Genomic DNA, 18940 nt, shown 5'->3' with positions numbered 1-18940 from the left:
TTGATGATACCAAGGCACTTGAGGTAGGAGAGTGCCTGCCTCTGGGCCCCGTGTTAGCTTCTCACCATCTCTGAGATCTTGGAAAAGGTCCTTGACTGTGTACCTCAGCCACTTCATCTATTTAATGAAAATAACAACTACATCACAGCGTTATTAGGAGAATTTAATTAACTCAGGTATATGGATGTGTGTTAATAACTCTACATGCGTAATTGTGCCCCAAGAACTCTCTGATGCTTTTGTGAAATGTCTGTAACATTTTCCTACTTAACATCTTCCCCCCATTGCCAGCATTTCAAACTGGTTCTAGCTTTCTTTAAACGAAGTTGTGCTTTTTCCCCCCCCTTTAAACCACTGTTCATTTCTGCTTAGTGCATGTTGAAGGGAATTTAACTTTCACAGCCTTAGCCTGTGTACTAATCTTCAAAATACCATAGCCATTTCTGTAATCTGATGGAAACTCTTGCATAATGTCTGTCTTCTTTGATCAGAAATGACAATGTTAACATCAATAGATTCCTAGGCTTTTCTGACAGGAAATATTTTGAGAATGTATAACCAGTTATGGGGTATGCTTGTCAATGAATTTCTCTGCAAAAATAAATCAGAAATTCTGTCAAAATCGCATTATGGAAAAAATCTGTTTTCCTTAGTACTCCCTATGAAATGGTCATGCCTGAAGCTCATGGAAGTTTTTATTTAGATGAAGGTATTTAATTTGTGTGCTGACCATCTTTCCAACCAGCTAGTTTGCATAAATTTCAGGTCCTAAGTAGGAAAAATGTGGTTGTAGTCTAGAGTCGACCTTTTCTCTATCAAATCTGTATTGCATTTCTCTTCCCCTGACTGACCACTTCCACTTTCTGGACCCTGTGAATTTCACCATAAATCTTCTTTATTCCCTCCCCCTACCCACATACATCCCTACCCACATACATGCCTACCCACCCCAAGAAAGAGGAACATCTTCCTACAACTCCCCTTTGTTTTTCTTTTCCCTTTTCTGGACCATGAATGATTAGAATCAGTCCTCTCCCATTTTAAAAATGTGTCTGTACCCATCCTCACAGTTTGTTCATTCATTTTTAAAAATTATTTATTCTTTCATTCATTTATTCATTTTTCATCTAGCAGCAAGTGTTTACATGCTGTGGTGGGTACTGTGAGAACAAAGACATGTAGGCCTGGCACCGATGCATGGATTTTGCCCTGTTGTAGAAGGACTAGTCAATGAAAGGGTCACTTGGGCAGGACTTTAAGGAAGTTGCAAACAAAGGCTTTGGGAGCGTTGGGGGTAGGGGAGGAGGCCTCCTCTTTGTGCCTTCTCTCCTGAGGACCAAAGCTTTGTGCCCACGTTTGACAAGAGTTAGAATCAGAAGTGGATGAAGTAAACACAAGGCAGTGGTGGTTCGGGGCTGGATTCAGCTTTGTCATGTGAAACCAGGGTGCAGTCATACCTGCCGAGTACTGCGGGACAGAGGAGAGTGGCTACTATCAACCTGGGGCTAGGGTCCTACGTAAGTTCTCCACTTACAAAAATGAAACCAGTTAACAGTTGCTAAGAACCAGTTGCCCATGAGTCTACATAGTTGATGTACTTTATCCTGTTTTTATAGCAAACCTTTAATGTAAGTATTATCCCTTCTACAGATGAACAAACTGAGGCTGATAAAGGTTCAAGATCACAAGATCACACAGCTAGTAAGTAGCAGAGCTTAGAATTCCAATCCAAACCATTGTTTCCTAACAGGGTTAATTCCAATTTTAATAAAATATGCTCAAAGGAACTGATACCATAGTAAAATACAGCGCCTGCAATCCTGACTATGAGTGTTTTTAAGTCAGTTTAACAGAGGGCCAACATCTGCAGAAAGTGCTGCCATTGTCATTCAGGGCCACTGTGTTTGGTCACATAGTTTGTAAATTATGCTTCCTACAGTGAGCTGTAACCTGTACAGTCTTAAGGAGCAGTCATAGGAGCAATTTTGGAATTACATCACTGCAGACTGTGCTTTTACTTACATTCATTATTACATTTGAGTTGTTCTCTTACTTTGAAAGGTTACATATATTTAAAGGGGTTGGGTGGAGATATGAAACAGGAAACTAGGTAATTATTTCAGCACATATGACATACTGTGGCCTAGCTATTAATGATTTCTACTTCACGGGTGCCTGCATGGCTTAGTTGGAAGAGTACACCACTCTTGATCTTTGGGTCATGAGTTCAAGGCCCATGTTGGGTGTAGAGATTACAACAAACAAACAAACAAAAACAACTGAAAAACAAAACAAATGATTTCTACTTAAGCATAGTGCACTTAAATCACTACAGTCTTCTTACTATTGTCTTTTATCAAGATGTTTATACACCTAACTACACCTAAAGGCAAAGAAAAATTCCCCAACCAACCCAGCAATCACTGGGGAATGATATCAAGGAAGAAAATACCCTTTTGTTTTGTTAGGCATGTGAGAAACTAGATGGCAGAGCTCACGAATACAACTAGGAGACTGTAGGAACTTGCTTGTTGGGAGGGAGTCGCCCCTCCATCCAAATCATGAGCATGTGTTCTTAGTTCCTTACTCCAGGCTCTCATCTCCTACCTGGACCGTTATAATAAGCTCCCCACTCACCTTCTCCACCTATAGCCATATAAACCTGGATCATTTTTCTTCTACACTTAAACCTCTCAGCACCTTCCTTTGGCCCACAGGATAATGTCCTGACTCCTTAGGATGGCAAGGAACTGCCCTCCTCCCTTCCCCACCCCCCCATAGCCTGACCTGTGGGCCCCAGGCCACTTCTGCAAGCTTCTACCTTGTCTTCTCCCCTCCCACAAAAGAGCAGAATGTGGGGAGAGTAGGCGACTCCTGCTTAACAGGTGCCAAGTGCCAGCTAGTAAATGAGGAGGGAGGGCCAGAGCAGCAGAATTCGGCATATCGGCACCATCGCCACCATCATAAAGATTGGATCAGGCACGACGCGTCAATGGCTGCTACACCTAAGCAGATATGTATAGGAACAGGATGTTTGCCTGGTATTAGAGTTCCTCCCACAGGTGCTTATTAGTTGTAAGGGGAAAAAGTGGTGATTATAATATGGAGATATTGGACTACAGTTTGTTTAGGATCAAAATTAACATCACCATTGAGAGGCAGACAGACATCATGTGCCTCCAGATGTGATACTCTGAGAAGAATAGGACATTATCTGTGTGGTGGTCTGGCCAGGAATCTAATCGTGAGGAAACATCAGCCGAATGCTCTGTTAAAAAAGGACGGAGAGGGGGAATTGTATTCTTCAGAAGCATCACTCGTGATCACACAAGACGAAGAGTGGCTGTGGAAATGTTCCAGATTAGAAGGGGCGAAAGAGAGGCGGCAACAAAGTGCGGCGCCTGACTCGGCTGGACGTTGCACTTGAGAGTAGGGACGAGGCGGGGAGAGTTGGAGAAACCATGAAGATCATTATTGGCTCAGTCGACAAAATTAGAACATATATCATTGATTAATGTATCGTATCTATGTTAGGTTTACCAAAGTGAGTAGCTGTGCTGTGGTTATATAAAGGGAAATCCCTGTTTTTAGAAAATACACAACTGACATATTTAGGAGTAAAAGCCTGTGATGTATGTAGCTTATTCTTAAATGGTTCTGGGTGGACTGTTTATATATATATGTGTGTATATATATGCACAAAATTTTTATATGTAAATATACATATATATAAAATAGAGACAGAATATGCAAAAAAGAAAAATGGTAAAATGTTAAAAATATTGATAGATAACAATAGATGAATCTAGGTAAAGGGTCAAGAGTATATACGTATCTTTGTACTACTCATATACTTGTAACCTTTAGGTTTGAAATTTTCCTCCAATTAAAAGTTTGAAAATTAAAAATATATGTCATGACCATGTGAATTTTTTTTCCTAAATAAATACGTATTTTATTTTCTGTCCCTACCTTTTGTCTTTCTCCTGTTTCTTTTCTCTCCTTTTTCCGTGCCTCTTCTTTTAGAAGTCCAAGGCTGGCGAGAAGGGTATCTCTGTGGGGCAGACAGTCATCACAAAGCATCGGAACACCCGCTATTACAGCTGCAGGGTGATTGCTGTGACATCGCAGACCTTCTATGAGGTCGTGTTTGACGATGGCTCCTTCAGCAGAGACACATTCCCTGAGGATATAGTGGTGAGTAAATTCCTGGGGTGCCCGCTTCCCAGTTTATTTTTGTATAACAAAACCAGCCGAACCTTTCAGCAGTCTTGCTTTTGGCTTTTGGAGTAACTCATTTCACTTAATATTTGATTCAGGTGTGCTTTTTGGCACTGCAAAGAAGTATTTTTTCTAGGAGGTTCTTAGTGTTCTTCATACTAAATAGTGGTCATGTGAACTTGGACTCATCTTCCCAAATTCCTTTAATTAAATGAGAAGTGTATGTGGCCAGGAAACATAAAATGCAAATTCACCTGTTTTTTTCTGTTACAGAGCATGAGCATATTTGAATTCCTTTATTACCTCTTTTTTCTTATGCTTAACTGGAAAATATGGCTTTTACTAATCTGACCCGACAGTGACATCTGTGATCCAACAGAAACATCTGTGCATGTTTCTTATGGGAATAACAAAGGTCACATAGGAAAAAGGCTGTGACTTTTACTGATCTTCTTAACTTGTCTGGTCTATATAGGAGGAGTAGGTGTGTGCATATGTGTGTCTGTCTGTCTACTCCTTCCTCTGTCCCTTCAGTTAACACCTTGGGACTTACTCAGAGGAACAAGTGAATGCATCTCACGGGCTTACTTTTTAATAGGATGTTTCACAAAAAGAACACTTTCCTCAAAAGATATTTTGAAACCAAGATCAAAACACATACCTGAAACCAGGGTTAGTCCAGTGGTCATCTTTTTATCCCTTTTGTAAGGGAGATGTCATTTCGGGGGAGCCAGGCCTCAAAAATGTAGCTGTAGCCTCTGCTTTATCCTGAGTCTGTTGATGCTTTGCTCTTGTTTATACTTGGAAGGACATTTCTTAATGATTCTTTAATAATTATGTGTTATGTGCAATTGATAATTAAATGTAACCGTAGGAGATTGCTCATAAATATTTCTAGAATTTTGTTCTCCTGGGGCAAAAGTAACATCGATTCAGTCAGCTTTGTTATGCTTACTTCTCTTTGCCATTAAGAGGGACAAGGATGGGGGCGCCTGGGTGGCACAGCGGTTAAGTGTCTGCCTTCGGCTCAGGGCGTGATCCCGGCGTTATGGGATTGAGCCCCACATCAGGCTGCTGTGCTATGGGCCTGCTTCTTCCTCTCCCACTCCCCCTGCTTGTGTTCCCTCTCTCGCTGGCTGTCTCTATCTCTGTCAAATAAATAAATAAAATCTTTAAAAAAAAAAAAGAGGGACAAGGATGTAAACAAAGTGACCTTATTTGAAAGATTTTAAAGCAAATGAATTTAGACAAATAAAAAATCCTAGGACTTGATTATATAGCAAAAGGGTGAATTGTGTTTCATTGCAGAATTCTACCTGGAGCTTCATGTTACTGCATTGCCATTGCCATTCATAGTCAGCAGCCTAGATGACACGCTCTCCTTGGTAGAATTAGTGTCTGAAGCACTCATTCCGCAGTTACTGAGTGCCTGCTGTGTGCCACCACTAGGTGCTGGGGAAGATAATGAGAACGTGGGATTCCTGCTCGGTCTAGAGGGAGGCAGGCTGGTAAGGCTGGTAAATGGGTGCTTTCTATACCATGTGAGAAATGCAATAAATGAACCAAAATCAGCTTACCACCTGTTGGGTCCAGAAGACTGGACTCCACAAGATCAGTCAGGGCTGACACGGACGCGTACCACGGGCCAGTACTGCGTCAAGACCCTGTTGTGCTTGAACTGATTTCATCCTCACAACCCCACAGGCTAGTCACTACTATTTTTACATTTTGGCTGAGGAAACTGAGGTATCAAGAGGTAAATAACTTACCCAAGGTCACACATAGCTAATCAGTGTCAGAAAGAGTATTCAAACCCAGAGTCCGGCTCTAGAGCCTCTGTTCTTAACCCCTCAGGAGAAAGGAGGAGAAGGGAGGTGCAAAGGGCAGGAAAGGCACAGAAGGATGCAAGAAACCAAGGCTTGGCTTTCCGCCCTGCCCAGGTACATGGTCACTTCAGGATTAGCCTTCTTTTGTGCAGACTATGACCACTGAGCTGGTAGAGTCGAGGAGTCTTTACTGGGTGTTGTGGGGTGGGATGGGACCCTTCTGGGCAAACAGTTAGGTCTTTATCCACTTTAGTGTTTTAATGAATCCTAAATTTCCTTTCACTTCACAAGTCTCCATATACCCAGCCAGTTTTAAGCTTTCTCAAAATGTCTTTAGCTTGTATATTGGAAAAGAATGTGATCCTGGAAGTTTTTTAAATTCTAAAATCTCTCCTTTGACACCTTCTGTTTCCTCTCTCTGTGAAGCCCATACAAAGATGATTTTAAGTATGTGTGGGCGTTGTGATGAGAACACAGGCCCTAAAATTCATAGGATCGTTCAGGAACACCTTGGCTTTTAACTCAATAAGAAGGAAGAAGCAAAATCCTTTACAGCTTGATTGGCTGTTATTTGGCACATTTGGTGAGGATTTGAGGTTCAGCAGCAGACTGTGTGTGGTCACAGCCGTAGCCTTGGAGGGAGGGGCAGCACACGCATGTGCCTGAATTTGTGTGAATGGTAATTTCTGCAGGGAAAAAAATTATACTAATCTGTGAGCAGGTCTTCTCTCTTTGATCTGATCTTTTCTCCCCTAATACTCTATCCCCTCCAATTGCTTGCATTTTGGGGTCCTTATTCCAGGCCTCTTAAAGAAGTAGAAATATTTCAGTCATGTTTTATTTTCAAATATCACATACTTTCTAATAGTATCACCATCTGATGGCTGCTGCGGCCTGTTCATCTTTGTTATCTTGGTGAGGAATGAGATATCCCCAGCTTTACTACTTTGGTGGCTCTATAGGGAAGAGTTTTTTCCATTACAATGTTATATTAATAGGGTTCTTCAGAGAAACAAAATCAGTAGGGTTTCTGTGTTTGTATTTAATATAATAAATATGTTAAAAGCATGTATATATACATCTTATAAGTCTATATATATTAAGATTGTGTGTGTATATATGTGATATATATGACATTTAAAAAATTTTTTTATTTAAATTCAATTTAGTTAACATATAGTGTAGTATTATTAGTTTCAAGGGTAGAATTTAGTGATTCATCAGTTGCATATAACACCCATTGCTCATTACATCAAGTGCCCTCCTTAATGCCCATCACCCAGTTACCCCATCCCCCACCCACCTCCCCTCCAACAACCCTGTTTGTTCCCTATGATTAAGAGTCTCTTATGGTTTGCCTCCCTCTATGTTTTTATCTTATTTTATTTTTCCATCCCTTCCCCTGTGTTCATCTGTTTTATTCTTAAATTCTACATATGGGTGATATGTGACATTTTTAATAAAGAATTGGCTTATGTGATTATGGAGGCTGGGACGTCCCAAGGTCTGCAGTTGGCGAGCTTTAGACCCAGGAGGGCCGACAAGTTAGTTTCAAGTCCAAGTCCAAAGGCCTAGGAGAGCTGATGGTGTAGTTTTCCTCTGGGAGCCTGCAGGCTTGAGATCCATGAAGAGCGGATGTTTCATTTCAAGTGTAAAGGCAGGAAAAGCCAAGTTCCAGGTCCAAGCCAGTCAGACAGGAGGAATTCCCCTTATTTGGGGGAGAGGGTCCGTCTTTTGTTCTATTCAGCCCAAACTAGGGAGGATAGTCTGCTTTACTCAGTCTATCAATTCAAATATTAAAACGATCCCAAAACACCAAGACTCACCCAGAATAATGTTTGACCAAAGACTCTTTTCTTTACCTTGTCACAGAGAAGCTCTGATTCTATGGCAGAGTGTAGTTTCCTTTTCTGTAACGCAGCCACATTGTTTTGGTTGGTTTATAGCGCTCTGTAGATCCTTGTCCTGGTCATCATCTAGCTTTCCAAGTGGCCAAGTTGTAGATTTTATAAGGCAGACTTTTAAAATTTAAAGGTTTATCAAGGATTGGTTGGGTTCTGTGCTTCTCACTGAAATTGATGAGAGCTACATGATTAAATGCCTTTGTAGTGTAGTATGTCAACCAGACCAGTTTGCAATGGGGAACTTGATGTTATGTTTTCAGATATAATGGAGTGTATAATTAAGTATGTTATAAATCTATTCACATATAAATTATACTTATTCCTGTATATGATATAATGTAAATATACTCACGGCACCATTTTTCAGGCCATTAGTTGCTGCAATCATCCCACTTCCCCTTTTGATATCCATCTACACCAGAACTGTCCTCTGGGAGATGGGGGATCCTGCCTAGCGCCCTAATGGGGAGTTTCATCAGGAGATAAGAAAAAATGTAATCAAGTTTGTTGCTTTCTGCCACCATCTTGCAGATGGTGGCAGAAGAATTAATTATTTGGTGGAAATAATAAATACATTCCACATTCTTCAGAAATTTTGTTTTCATTAGCTGATATATCTGTGGCGTCTGACATTAGGGTAGAAAATGATTTTTTCTTCTGTTTTTCTGTAACTCTAATCCACACAATATGCTTATCAGGTGTGAATGCTTCTGGGAAGGCTCTTTCATCAAATGCAGTATGACATCAGTATTACTGGCTAGTGAAGAACTAGCTTCTTTAAGCTGTGGGCATTTGCTACCTAGAACAGCTGTAAGGGTACAGCACAATTGTAGTTTTTTAACTTTGAAAATCAAATTGAGAAAATCAAGTTTAATCATCCCAAGCTATATATTTATGTCTGACATAAATATAGTCCCTTATGCAACCTGAGGCTTTAGTAAAAAAAAAGTTGCAGTCCCTTAATTGTGGAATCATTGATTATCATTTTATAAACACAACAGAAGAGAAACCTCTAATGCAGGCTGGCCTATCCATGTTTGAAAATAAATGTACCAGGCACCAAAATGCCTATGTTAGAATTATGTAACTAGAGAGTATTTGGAACAGTAGGGAGAAACATTCTTTGGACTACCAGGAAATTTCTTACCATACCTAGGTATTTTATTTCTTTGATAGCTAGAAAAATGTCCAAAATTTTTTCTCTCAACAATACACCTGCAGGATGTGTGTATCAGCCCAGTTAAACTCAGTATGCAATCTGTAGCTGTCAAGGGAAGTAATAAAAGATGTATTGCTACATGCCTCCATCTGTCAGTCTGTGAAATTGCGACACACTTCCTGATGAATTTTTTTGTCTCCTCCTATTTTGATGGGAATGAAAGTTGCCCATCTGAGAGAATACAATGAGCACAGTGATTCCAGGGCCTCCTTTTAGCTGCTGCTAAAACCTGGGATCTTCGAGCATGCCCATGTTGACACTAGAGTGATGGCTGCCTCCTTTCATCTGAACTTAGAGCTCATTTCAAGGGAGGAGGATGGCGTAGCGAGATCTGGATAGCTCTAGGACGAGCACTTAACATTCACCACTGGGTGTGAGAAGAGAAACAGGACCATTTAGAAATCTGACAGCAAGAGTCCATCACTGAAATTTCCATGAGGACTTGCTACATTTTTCAGCCTCTGTCGAAATGTGAAATAAGCACAAGAACTATACTCTTCAGGATTCTAGGGATGGATTGTCATGGCCTTTAGTTTTAGTTTTTGTGGGAGGTACTATGCAAACTGAGGTGCTTAGAGCTTTTTTTTCCCCTCAGTAATAGGCTTCAACTTTCAAACCTCAGTTTTTCCCCCCACTAAAAAGGGAATAATAAATGCTACCTTCTAGGATTATTGAAAGGACTGAGTGAGCTAAATACCTGACACAGAATTGGTACAAAGTCAAATTTTTTAGGATATTAACTTCAGTCTGTAGAACTTTTTTTCCCGTTTATCTTCCCCATCTAGTTAATGCTGCCCTTTTCTGGTCTTGATGAAATTTGGTTTGAAAGTGTATTAGTAGGAATAGAATTCTATCCTACTTGTTAGTTAAATGGGTGCCCGTACATGTGATATTTCACTGAGTCAGCTTACTGTTTCATAAAGCAGTCCTAGCACCTTCAGACTTCATAATAAGGAACCTAATTCTCTACATTTATGCTTATTTTTCTGGGTGTTTAAAGTATTATTTCAGTGGCTTTCTATAATAAACCCTGTTCCAAAGTAAGTTCATGCTCATTTCACTGATGTGATACTTGCCAGGTCACAGAATAAGCTTTGAAAAAGCTTTGTTCAAGCTTCCCAAGCTAGGTGGTGACACAGTTAAGTCCAGAATGCAGGTTGGCCCTCTGCATTCCATTGTTTATTGCCTCCATGCTTGTGGGTACCTTTCTAGGAAGTCTGCTCTCTGTGACTTAGCGGAGCTATGGTAGAGCACCTAGTACCTCCTTTGATGGACATAGTATGAGAGCTGCTCAGTAGTCAGCATTCTACAAGGCCCCACTTTGCAAAAGTAAGTGTAGGGGTGACTCTGAATGTTCCAGAGGCAAAGAAAATATTTGAGGAAGTTTGATAAACTTCTTAGTTGTTCCCAGATACATCGTATGCTATGGGATCCTGGGAAGCATTTTCAAATTCTTATTGTCTCCTAGATCTTGAGGTTCTCTGGATTTTCAAGTCAGGTGGAAATCTCGCCCCATCCCAGACCATCTAGGTTATGTTTGCTCCAGATTGATGCCCCTTACTTCCCTCTTCCCTTGACAGTCCTGGTTCTTCTAGAATTGATGGAAATTTGCCAGAGAAAGCTCTGAGAACTTTTGTTGGTTTAGGATTCCTGCAGGTATGGCCCACATGGCATTTAACTGCTCAGGAGTGGTGACCTTGGTTCTCTTTCTGGACTGTGGAGCTGAGAGTCTGTGAGGTGAAATCTTTGCCAAATTCCCATTAACTTGTCCTCCTTTGGGAAGCCTTTTATACGTGTCAAAGAATATTTGTTATTACTTAGATTTTAATCTATTTGATTTAAAGTTTACTTTTCAAAGTCTTCAAATTCAACTGACAAGTTTATTTATAAATTCAATAATTTTTACATAAAAAATAAGTGCAAACTCATTTGTTCCCTTGTATTATTTATATAATGCATAAATTTGACAGGTCAAATCCTAACCATTTTAAATTTAAGTAATCAAATTTCCTTGGACATCTTAACATGATTATAGATTCAATATATATGATTCTTACAAATGTTGTAATTTTTGTAAACACTTAATTAATGTCCATAACTAATTAATCAGGCATTAGCTTAGTAGTTCATATTCTCCTGAGTATTTCAAATATCTTCAAAACACAACACATAAAGCAGTTCAATATTTACAAACCATACTATTGCACCTTTATAAATACGATTCGTAATGGAGAAATTGAGCACAATTTAATTGATAAGTAAGTGAATAGAATCTACCCAACTGAGGGGGAATATTAGTATATTGGCTAGGAGTTTATTTAGAAAAAATAATCAAAGAACTTCAACGCCATTCAGTGTAATAGAGTATGGTTTTACCTTTGAAGACTAAACCCACAGTTGCTGGGCAGGGGCTCCTAACTGAGGTCAGCTTTCATCTGTTGATCACCTCTCTAAACGGTGTGCCCTTCGCTGAGGCCGTTAACTACTCATTAGTTTCATGAACAGTCTCACATTAGTGGGGGTAGGTACTTACTTACCAGGCCTTGGGATTTTATTCACTTGTGTGTAATTCTTGTGTGGCTTTTTGCTTGAAAGCCTGGGCATATGAATGGAATGTTGAAGCCCTTGTTTGAGTTGGACTCCCTTTCTCTTTTATAAATTGTATCTCACTGACTACAATTCTGCAGCCATCATATTGACAGTTTCCATTTAGCACTGGTGATTCTCTGAAGAAAAAACTGTGTCATCACCCTGATATCTTATGTAGGAGATTAACTAGTTGCCCTGAAGGCACAATGTCAGTTACATTTTTCTTCAAATATATTCTTTCCTCACTTGACAGTGTTCTCTTATTTCTCTTTGGTAATTATCTCAAGGTGATTGGTTTGGGAACTTATTCCCAGGAGACAGGTTCCTGGTATTTCCTAACCATCCTTTTCTTTCCAAGGGGGCTCAAGGTATATAACATCTCATCTTCAGTGTAACAAAATTAAAATAACTACCTTGAGTTTGAGGGCAATGTTATTATTTTCCAGGACTTCACCATCTCTTCCCAGTGCAGAGCTTAAGCCCGAGAGTGGCATTTACCATGAACCAAACCTACCCTGTGTTTGGGAATATCCAATTATATCATTTATTCTTTTTGACCTACTTGTTCAGCACTGTGGTAGACACCATGGGGGATTCAAAGATGTATAAACATAGGTGTAGGAGTGATCCTGGGTATTCTGGAGGTAAAATAAAATACCCAAGTGGGTCTGAAATACTGAGAATAAAAGTTGTACCCAGAGACATTCTATGCTATGGGATTCTGGGAAGCTCCTCAATTTTCGAGTCAAGTGGCCCTGCAGACATTACAGTGGCAGAGACCAAGTTGATGAAGAGACACCTCTTATCATTCAGGCCACTTCAGCTTTGGGAATTCACGCCGCATCCCACCCTAGCCCGTGTGTGTTACTTTGTTCATCACTGATGCCTGTTACATCCCCCCACCCCCAACCAGGAGCTGATCTGAAAGATTTTATAAGAAACATACCCACTGAAGGTTGTTGTTAAGTTCAGAGACGGAAGCAATCATGATGGGCCACAGTGTTGAGGAAGTTACACAGGGGAGGAGAGAGATGAGCTGGGTTACTGGCTTGTAAGAGGTCTTTGTGTATTTTAGACACAAGTTGTTTGTTAGTTATTTTATATTTTTTTCTCCTAGTCTGAATAATATTTCATTGTATGAATATAATTTATTTTGTTTATCCATTTGCTGGTTGATGGACATTGGATTATTACTAGTTTGGAGCTATTATAAATAATGCTGCTATGAACATTTGCTTTCAAGTCTTTGTGTAGATGTGTGTTTTCATTTCTGTGTGGTAAGTATTCAGGAGTAAGATCATTGAGTCATATGGTAAGTGTACATTCAGCTTTATAAGAACCTGCCAAACTCTTTTCCAAAGTGGCTGCACCGTTTTGTACTCCCTCCAGCAATATGTGAACTTACAGTCTCTCTGCATCCTCACCAGAGCCTGGTATTGTCAGTCTTTTGGATAATAACTATTCTAGCAGATCTGTCGTGGGATCTCAGTGTGATTTTAGTTTGTATTTCCTTGATGACTAATGATTTTAAGCATCTTTTTAAGTGCTTATTAGGCATTCAGACATCATCTTTGTTGAAAGGCCTATTCAAGAATTTTACTTACTTTTTTATTGCATTGTAAGGCTTTTTAAAAATATTCTGTATGTAAATCTTTTGTCAGATATGATTTACAAATATTTTCTTCCAGGTTGTGTCTTATCTTTACTTTCTTAATAGTGTCGGCAGAGCAAAAGCTTTAAATTTTGATAAAACCCAATTTAACATCAGTTTGTTCTTTATGCTTTTGGTGTCATGTCTTAAGAAACCTTTGGCTAACTTAAGGTCACAGAGATTTTTCTCTTAGGTTCTCGTCTAGAAATTTTATAATTTTAGGTTTTACATTTAGAGCTATGATCCATTTTCAGTTACTTTTGTGTGTTAATTCTAAGTCGTACCTTAGACAATTAGTATGTTATTTTAAAATCCATAGTCAATGTTAAGAATTATTTTTAAATTTGAATCAACTTTTATATTGTAACTTTCATGTCCTTTCCAGGTAAAGAATATTCAATCCTTAGAGCGGGGCTGTGTTCCAGCAGTAGTCCCTAGAAAAACCCAAGCTTCTAGTGTTTGGGCTTCCATATATGACTTCTTTGAAGAAGGAAGTCTCTAGCCCTGAAAAAAATTTGAAACCACTGGTTCAGATGACATGAATTTTATGTACTGTAAAAAGAGGGCTAATGCCCATGGCGTTAATGCAGCTGCTGTTACCTGTGTCTACCAGAGAGCAGGACATTTGGGAAATGTCTCTAGTGGTCTTAATAGGCTCCCCCATGAATATTCAGCTCCAAACTGTGAATATCAGTGACATCATTTCTAAATCTTAGAGTAGGGCTGAATTGACTTCCATTTATTAGAAAATATAAGCATAATGAAAATTCTTCATTTTTTTTAATAAGTATGTGGCCAGTTGTCATTGTTGCTTCACATCATAGTATCAGAATGTCACCATTCATTATTGACCCTCTATTCCTCTTTAAATAAGAATAGCGCACTTGCTGTTTATGATGTGGGGTTTCAAACTTTAAAATCTTTCCTTGCTCAAACTTCATTTTGATCTCAAACCTTGATACTGACCTTGAATGTGGTATGATCATGCATGTTTTATAAATGCCTTAAATTTTCTGGAACTGACCCTTCCTGTAGCACACTTGTAAGCACAATGTTCTGCAATTTCTGAAATACATAGCTAACACTGAGAGCTTCCTGAGGCAAATAGTCAACAAGGAGATTCCTATTTACAAGCCCCTTTACATTATCTTTCACCTTTAGCCAACCCCAAGTGCTAACACATTGGGATATAGCACATAAATTGGTGTCACATCCCAGAAGATATTGAGCTTATAAATCACTAGAGTTTATGTTCCTATTTGGCTGTGGGGTTTAAATTATTTTGGTAACAGAATAAACTTAGATTATTGTTTGATAATAAGTCAGTACTTATCCATAAGTCAATACTATCTATTTATTGATGAATTGACACTGCCCTCATTTTATTATTTCCTTTTGATACCTTAGTTGAAAGAGGTTAGCCGATTTTCATGGGTGAGAGAGAACAAGTAATAAATCTTGACTTCTGTTTTACTAAGCAAATGATATTTTGAGGTTAGAGTATATGGGTAAAGGGAGAGGAAGAATGACGTAAGGAGAGAGAATAGAGTGTGTTTTTCCTTCAGTTTCTAATCTTTCCCTCAGAGAATGTTCTCCACTGAGAAGTGAGTGGAAAACTTGGAAGCTATGACCTGCTATAATATTTGTTGATTGCATGTGTTTCTGCAGATCAGCTGCCTTGCACCATCTGATTTCTTGGCTTCTATAAGATGGAGGATATTATATTTGCAAGTCTTCTGTGGTTTAGATGTTTTATCCGGTACTATTAAACATAAAGAATGTTTCGTTCCTTCTAAATGATATAATAGCATAATGTGTTGAGTAATGTTTTATACATGGTTTTTCAGATGCAAGCAGGGTTTTACAGTAATTAATGCTGATGTGATTGGTGCCTGAAAAAGATGCCTTCTGCAGATTGATGGCTAACAACTCAGTTAAAGGGGAGGAGGGTTGTAATTACGTATATCTCCAGTAGGTTAGTTATAAGATATACTTACAGGCTACTGTTTTTAAAACATGCTTAAATTTACCTTTTAAGCCTTTAATTAGGAATAATCTGACCTGGGGCGCGTGGGTGGCTCAGTTGTTACGCATCTGCCTTTGGCTCAGGTCATGATCCCAGGGTCCTGTGATCGAGCCCCGCTTCTCCCTCTCCTTCTGCCTGCTGCTCCCCCCCTACTTGTGCTTGCTCTTTCTCTGTCAAATAAATAAATAAAATCTTAAAAAAAAAAAGAAGAAGGAGAAGGAGAAGAAGAAGAAGAATCTGACCTAATGATTCCTTTGTTTGTGATATCCTCTTTTTGGTGGAGAGTAAAAGGTAAGATTTAATCTTCTAAAGCAGTTTACTTGATTTATACCATAAAGGTAGCGACTAGTACAAAACAAGTCAGGCTGTGGTGGTTGCATTCTCGTCGGCCACGATCTGCAGCCCTGTTGAAATGGGGACTGTAAGAGAGCAGTTTAGAGAACGTAAACGTGAGCACCATTGATAGTGAGATTCTGTAATGACATAAGACATATCCTGTGGAGATGTCTCATCATCAACAAGCCTTATACAAGGCTGCTAATAGTAGGCTTTCTAACTTGGCTTCCTCTTCTTACTAGGTGCTTTTATTCCCTTCCTGGGCAAGGAATTTTTAAATAATTTTTGTATGAAATTTAATATTTAATTTTAAAATTGATTTCACTACTAGTAAACCCCCCCCTTTTCTTTATACTGAAACTCTATCCCATGTCATTAGTTATGTTTCTATGGAATTTTGTTTTGTGTTACACTTTGCTTTTGTCTCTGTATGAACTTGAAAGGGCAAATATCTAACCAGTGCTTACAAGTGTGTTCCTTCCAGGGGAAGTCTAATGAGGATTGGGGAAACAGTTGTGTTGGTGCTCAAGTCCTTCTTCCTGCCCAGGCATGAGGGGCTTATACGGATGTGGAAGGCTGATGCTTCCCCAGGAAGCCCTTCTTCCTGTAGAGGAGGACCTCCTGCAGGGCCAGGCCTTTGGCTGCATCTGGATACCTGCACATGGTACTTTATGGATTCCCTAGTCAAGGGTTATCTTACCCTTCAGTAAGTGGTAGCCTTACCATAAAAATGTGTTTATAGTCGGTTCCTATTACATGCCAGGCATTGTGCCTGGGCCCAGGAAACATGATGATGGTGAGAAATAAAATTGAAATGGTTTTTGCTCTTACCAAATTTACCATTTAGAAGGAAAGAGTAAGATACAACAGTCACACTAATAAAAATGTACTTAAAATTGAGATGATCCATGGGGTGATAGGAATATAATCCTATAAGAACATGTAACCAAAAATGCCTTATGTAGATGAGCGATCATTAAGTAGACAAAGGACAGAGGTGGAGTATCCCAAATAAAGCATGCACAAGGGCTGTCGCAGAAAGGAGGATGGCCTGCTCAGGTTGCTGAAAGAGGTAAATGATGAGCCCAGAGGAGGAGGAAAGGGCCAGACTCAGTTAGGTTTTGAAAAGTGTGTTATAGGGTTAGGTCTTTATCCTAAGAGCAGGGAGGAGCCATTGGTGCTCTTAAGCAGAATTCAGTGTGAAGAAAGTTGTTATGAAGTATTTTCTTTGGCTTGAGTGGAGTGAATTGGAGAGTGGGCCATAGCAGATGCTGGGAGGCCAGTTAGGAGAGCATTTCAGTGGCTCAGGGGAGAAATGATGTAGCTTGGACTAAGTTAGGAGCAGTGGAAGAATCAGAAAAGGACTCAGTAGTGACCTGATACTGGGGCTGAGGAAGAAAAGGGAGTCAAAGGTGATCCCAGGGTTCTGGCTAGCTTAGCCGAATGGAAGGTCACACCTGTCAGTGAAGGAAAGTGAGAAGAAGCCCAAGTTTTAGGGCCAAGATTATGAGTTCAAACTTGGTCAGATAAGAGTTTCTTTCCTCCTTCTTGCTTTTCCCATCTCAAGCAGTTACTGCATTTAGGACCATCCCAAGACCCCTGGTTTGCAAAGCCTAGGTTTGGAGGTTTTTTGGTTTTGTTTGCTTCAGAGTTGAAGGGAGGCTGAGTGAAAAAGCCCCATACCACAGTGTGAGAACAGACATCCCATATTTTAGAAATGGGATGGTTAGGCACTTCCATTTCATCTCTGAATGAACATATTTAAACACACACACACACGCAATTACCTCTCTCTCACCCATTTGATAGTGGGTGAATGTTTGCCCAAGTGGGTGAATAACAGTGAATGTTTGCCCAAGTAATTCTTCAACATGACAATATGGCCACCAAAATTGATGAGTCCTGTTTACCCTTTATGGGGCTTCCATCTTGACCTACAAACATTTAAATTGCACATATATGGACTTTGGCCTCACTGTACAGTTCATCCTAACTTCCCTTAATCCGTAGCTCTCTTTAGCACTCATTTACCTGATTTTGCTTCCTCCAACCTGTGTTTTCTGTGCATGTAGCCTGGGTGCTCTGCCCCCACTCTGGAACTTTTAGGTCCTTTTGCCTTCCGTGGCTGTGCCTCTTTCCCCAGGGCTCCCGCATTATGAACTAGTGTAAGGATGATGCGTCTGCTGTGTGCCCTGGGAAGAGCTGTCATTTTTCTGAAGGAGATGGACTGCACGGCCTTCCAGAATCTTGAACATCCCTTTTTGGAGATTCACTTACCTTGTTTTAAAGGGGAAGGATCCGTGATTACATGAGTGGACAAAATGTGTTTGGTTGGCAGTAAAAAGAATTAGTAGCTAATATTTAACCATCACTTATGCACAGTATTTTGTATAATGTACCCATGGCTGGCTAAAGTTCAAGAAATACAGAAGGATATGAAAAGAAAAGCGCGAATCCCTGCAGCACCCCACATCTGGGTACAGCCCCATTGCTGCTCAGTGTATCCTCCCAGGATTTTTAAATGCATATACAAGCTTTATGAGTGTGTATCTGCATGCAGATTTTTGTTTGTCTGAGTGCACTAGGCATAATATTGACTTGCTAAAGCCAGGAAAAGAACAAAGAGGTTCCCATCTCAAAGGTTTGTTAACTATCAGAAAGAGGGCACAACAGAATCCTCAGTGTAATGCTGAGCCAAGCATTCCCGGCTTCAGTGGGATCAGTAAAGCTAAATTCACTGCCCTTCTCTAATGTATTTGTAAGTCTTTGGATTAAAAGCTCTTGTTTGGATAAATCTGACAATAGTGTGTTATCTACATATCATTTTCATTCTTGTCTGGGAATGTAAAAACAGCAAAATTCTCCCTAATTTCACATTAAGATTATTTTGATTTGACAGTCTTTCTGACGACACAAGAATCATTTGGGGAGTTTCTGAAATTTCTGACTTCCCTTTAAGGGTAATAGTGTTGAGTAAATAGATTGATTCATTATCCTCTGCTCAACCCATCTTATTTATCTGTCTGCCATTTGTGACAGACTAGTCTCTGCAGAAATAGGTTGGTAGTAATTACACACGTCCTGTTCTTTGTAAGACACTCTGTTATGAACATGATTGTTTAAGTTTATGTGTTTGCATTAAATCTGAAAAGAAGGACATGTGAAACT

At 39.6% G+C, this 18940-nt stretch overlaps 1 protein-coding gene across 4 annotated transcripts in view; it reads left to right on the top strand.

Annotated features, from left to right (window-relative positions):
- KDM4C (lysine demethylase 4C) overlaps window positions 1-18940 on the top strand; it is a 436152-nt gene that overhangs the window by 393469 nt on the left and 23743 nt on the right. For 3 of the 4 annotated variants that reach the window (XM_045780262.2, XM_087869652.1, XM_087869651.1), the window contains 2 exons: window positions 1651-1701; window positions 4027-4197. In XM_045780262.2, coding sequence (XP_045636218.1) covers window positions 1651-1701; window positions 4027-4197 — 222 coding nt within the window. The remainder of the gene's footprint in view (window positions 1-1650; window positions 1702-4026; window positions 4198-18940) is intronic. The other variant, XM_087869653.1, reaches the window with a different exon arrangement.

Source organism: Ursus americanus, chromosome 18, assembly GCF_024610735.1.
Source record: "Ursus americanus isolate L20-20 chromosome 18, mUrsAme1.1.p, whole genome shotgun sequence".
NCBI lineage: Eukaryota > Metazoa > Chordata > Mammalia > Carnivora > Ursidae > Ursus > Ursus americanus.
Note: the sequence above shows the minus strand (reverse complement) of the source record. Positions and strands in the feature narration are given on the sequence as shown.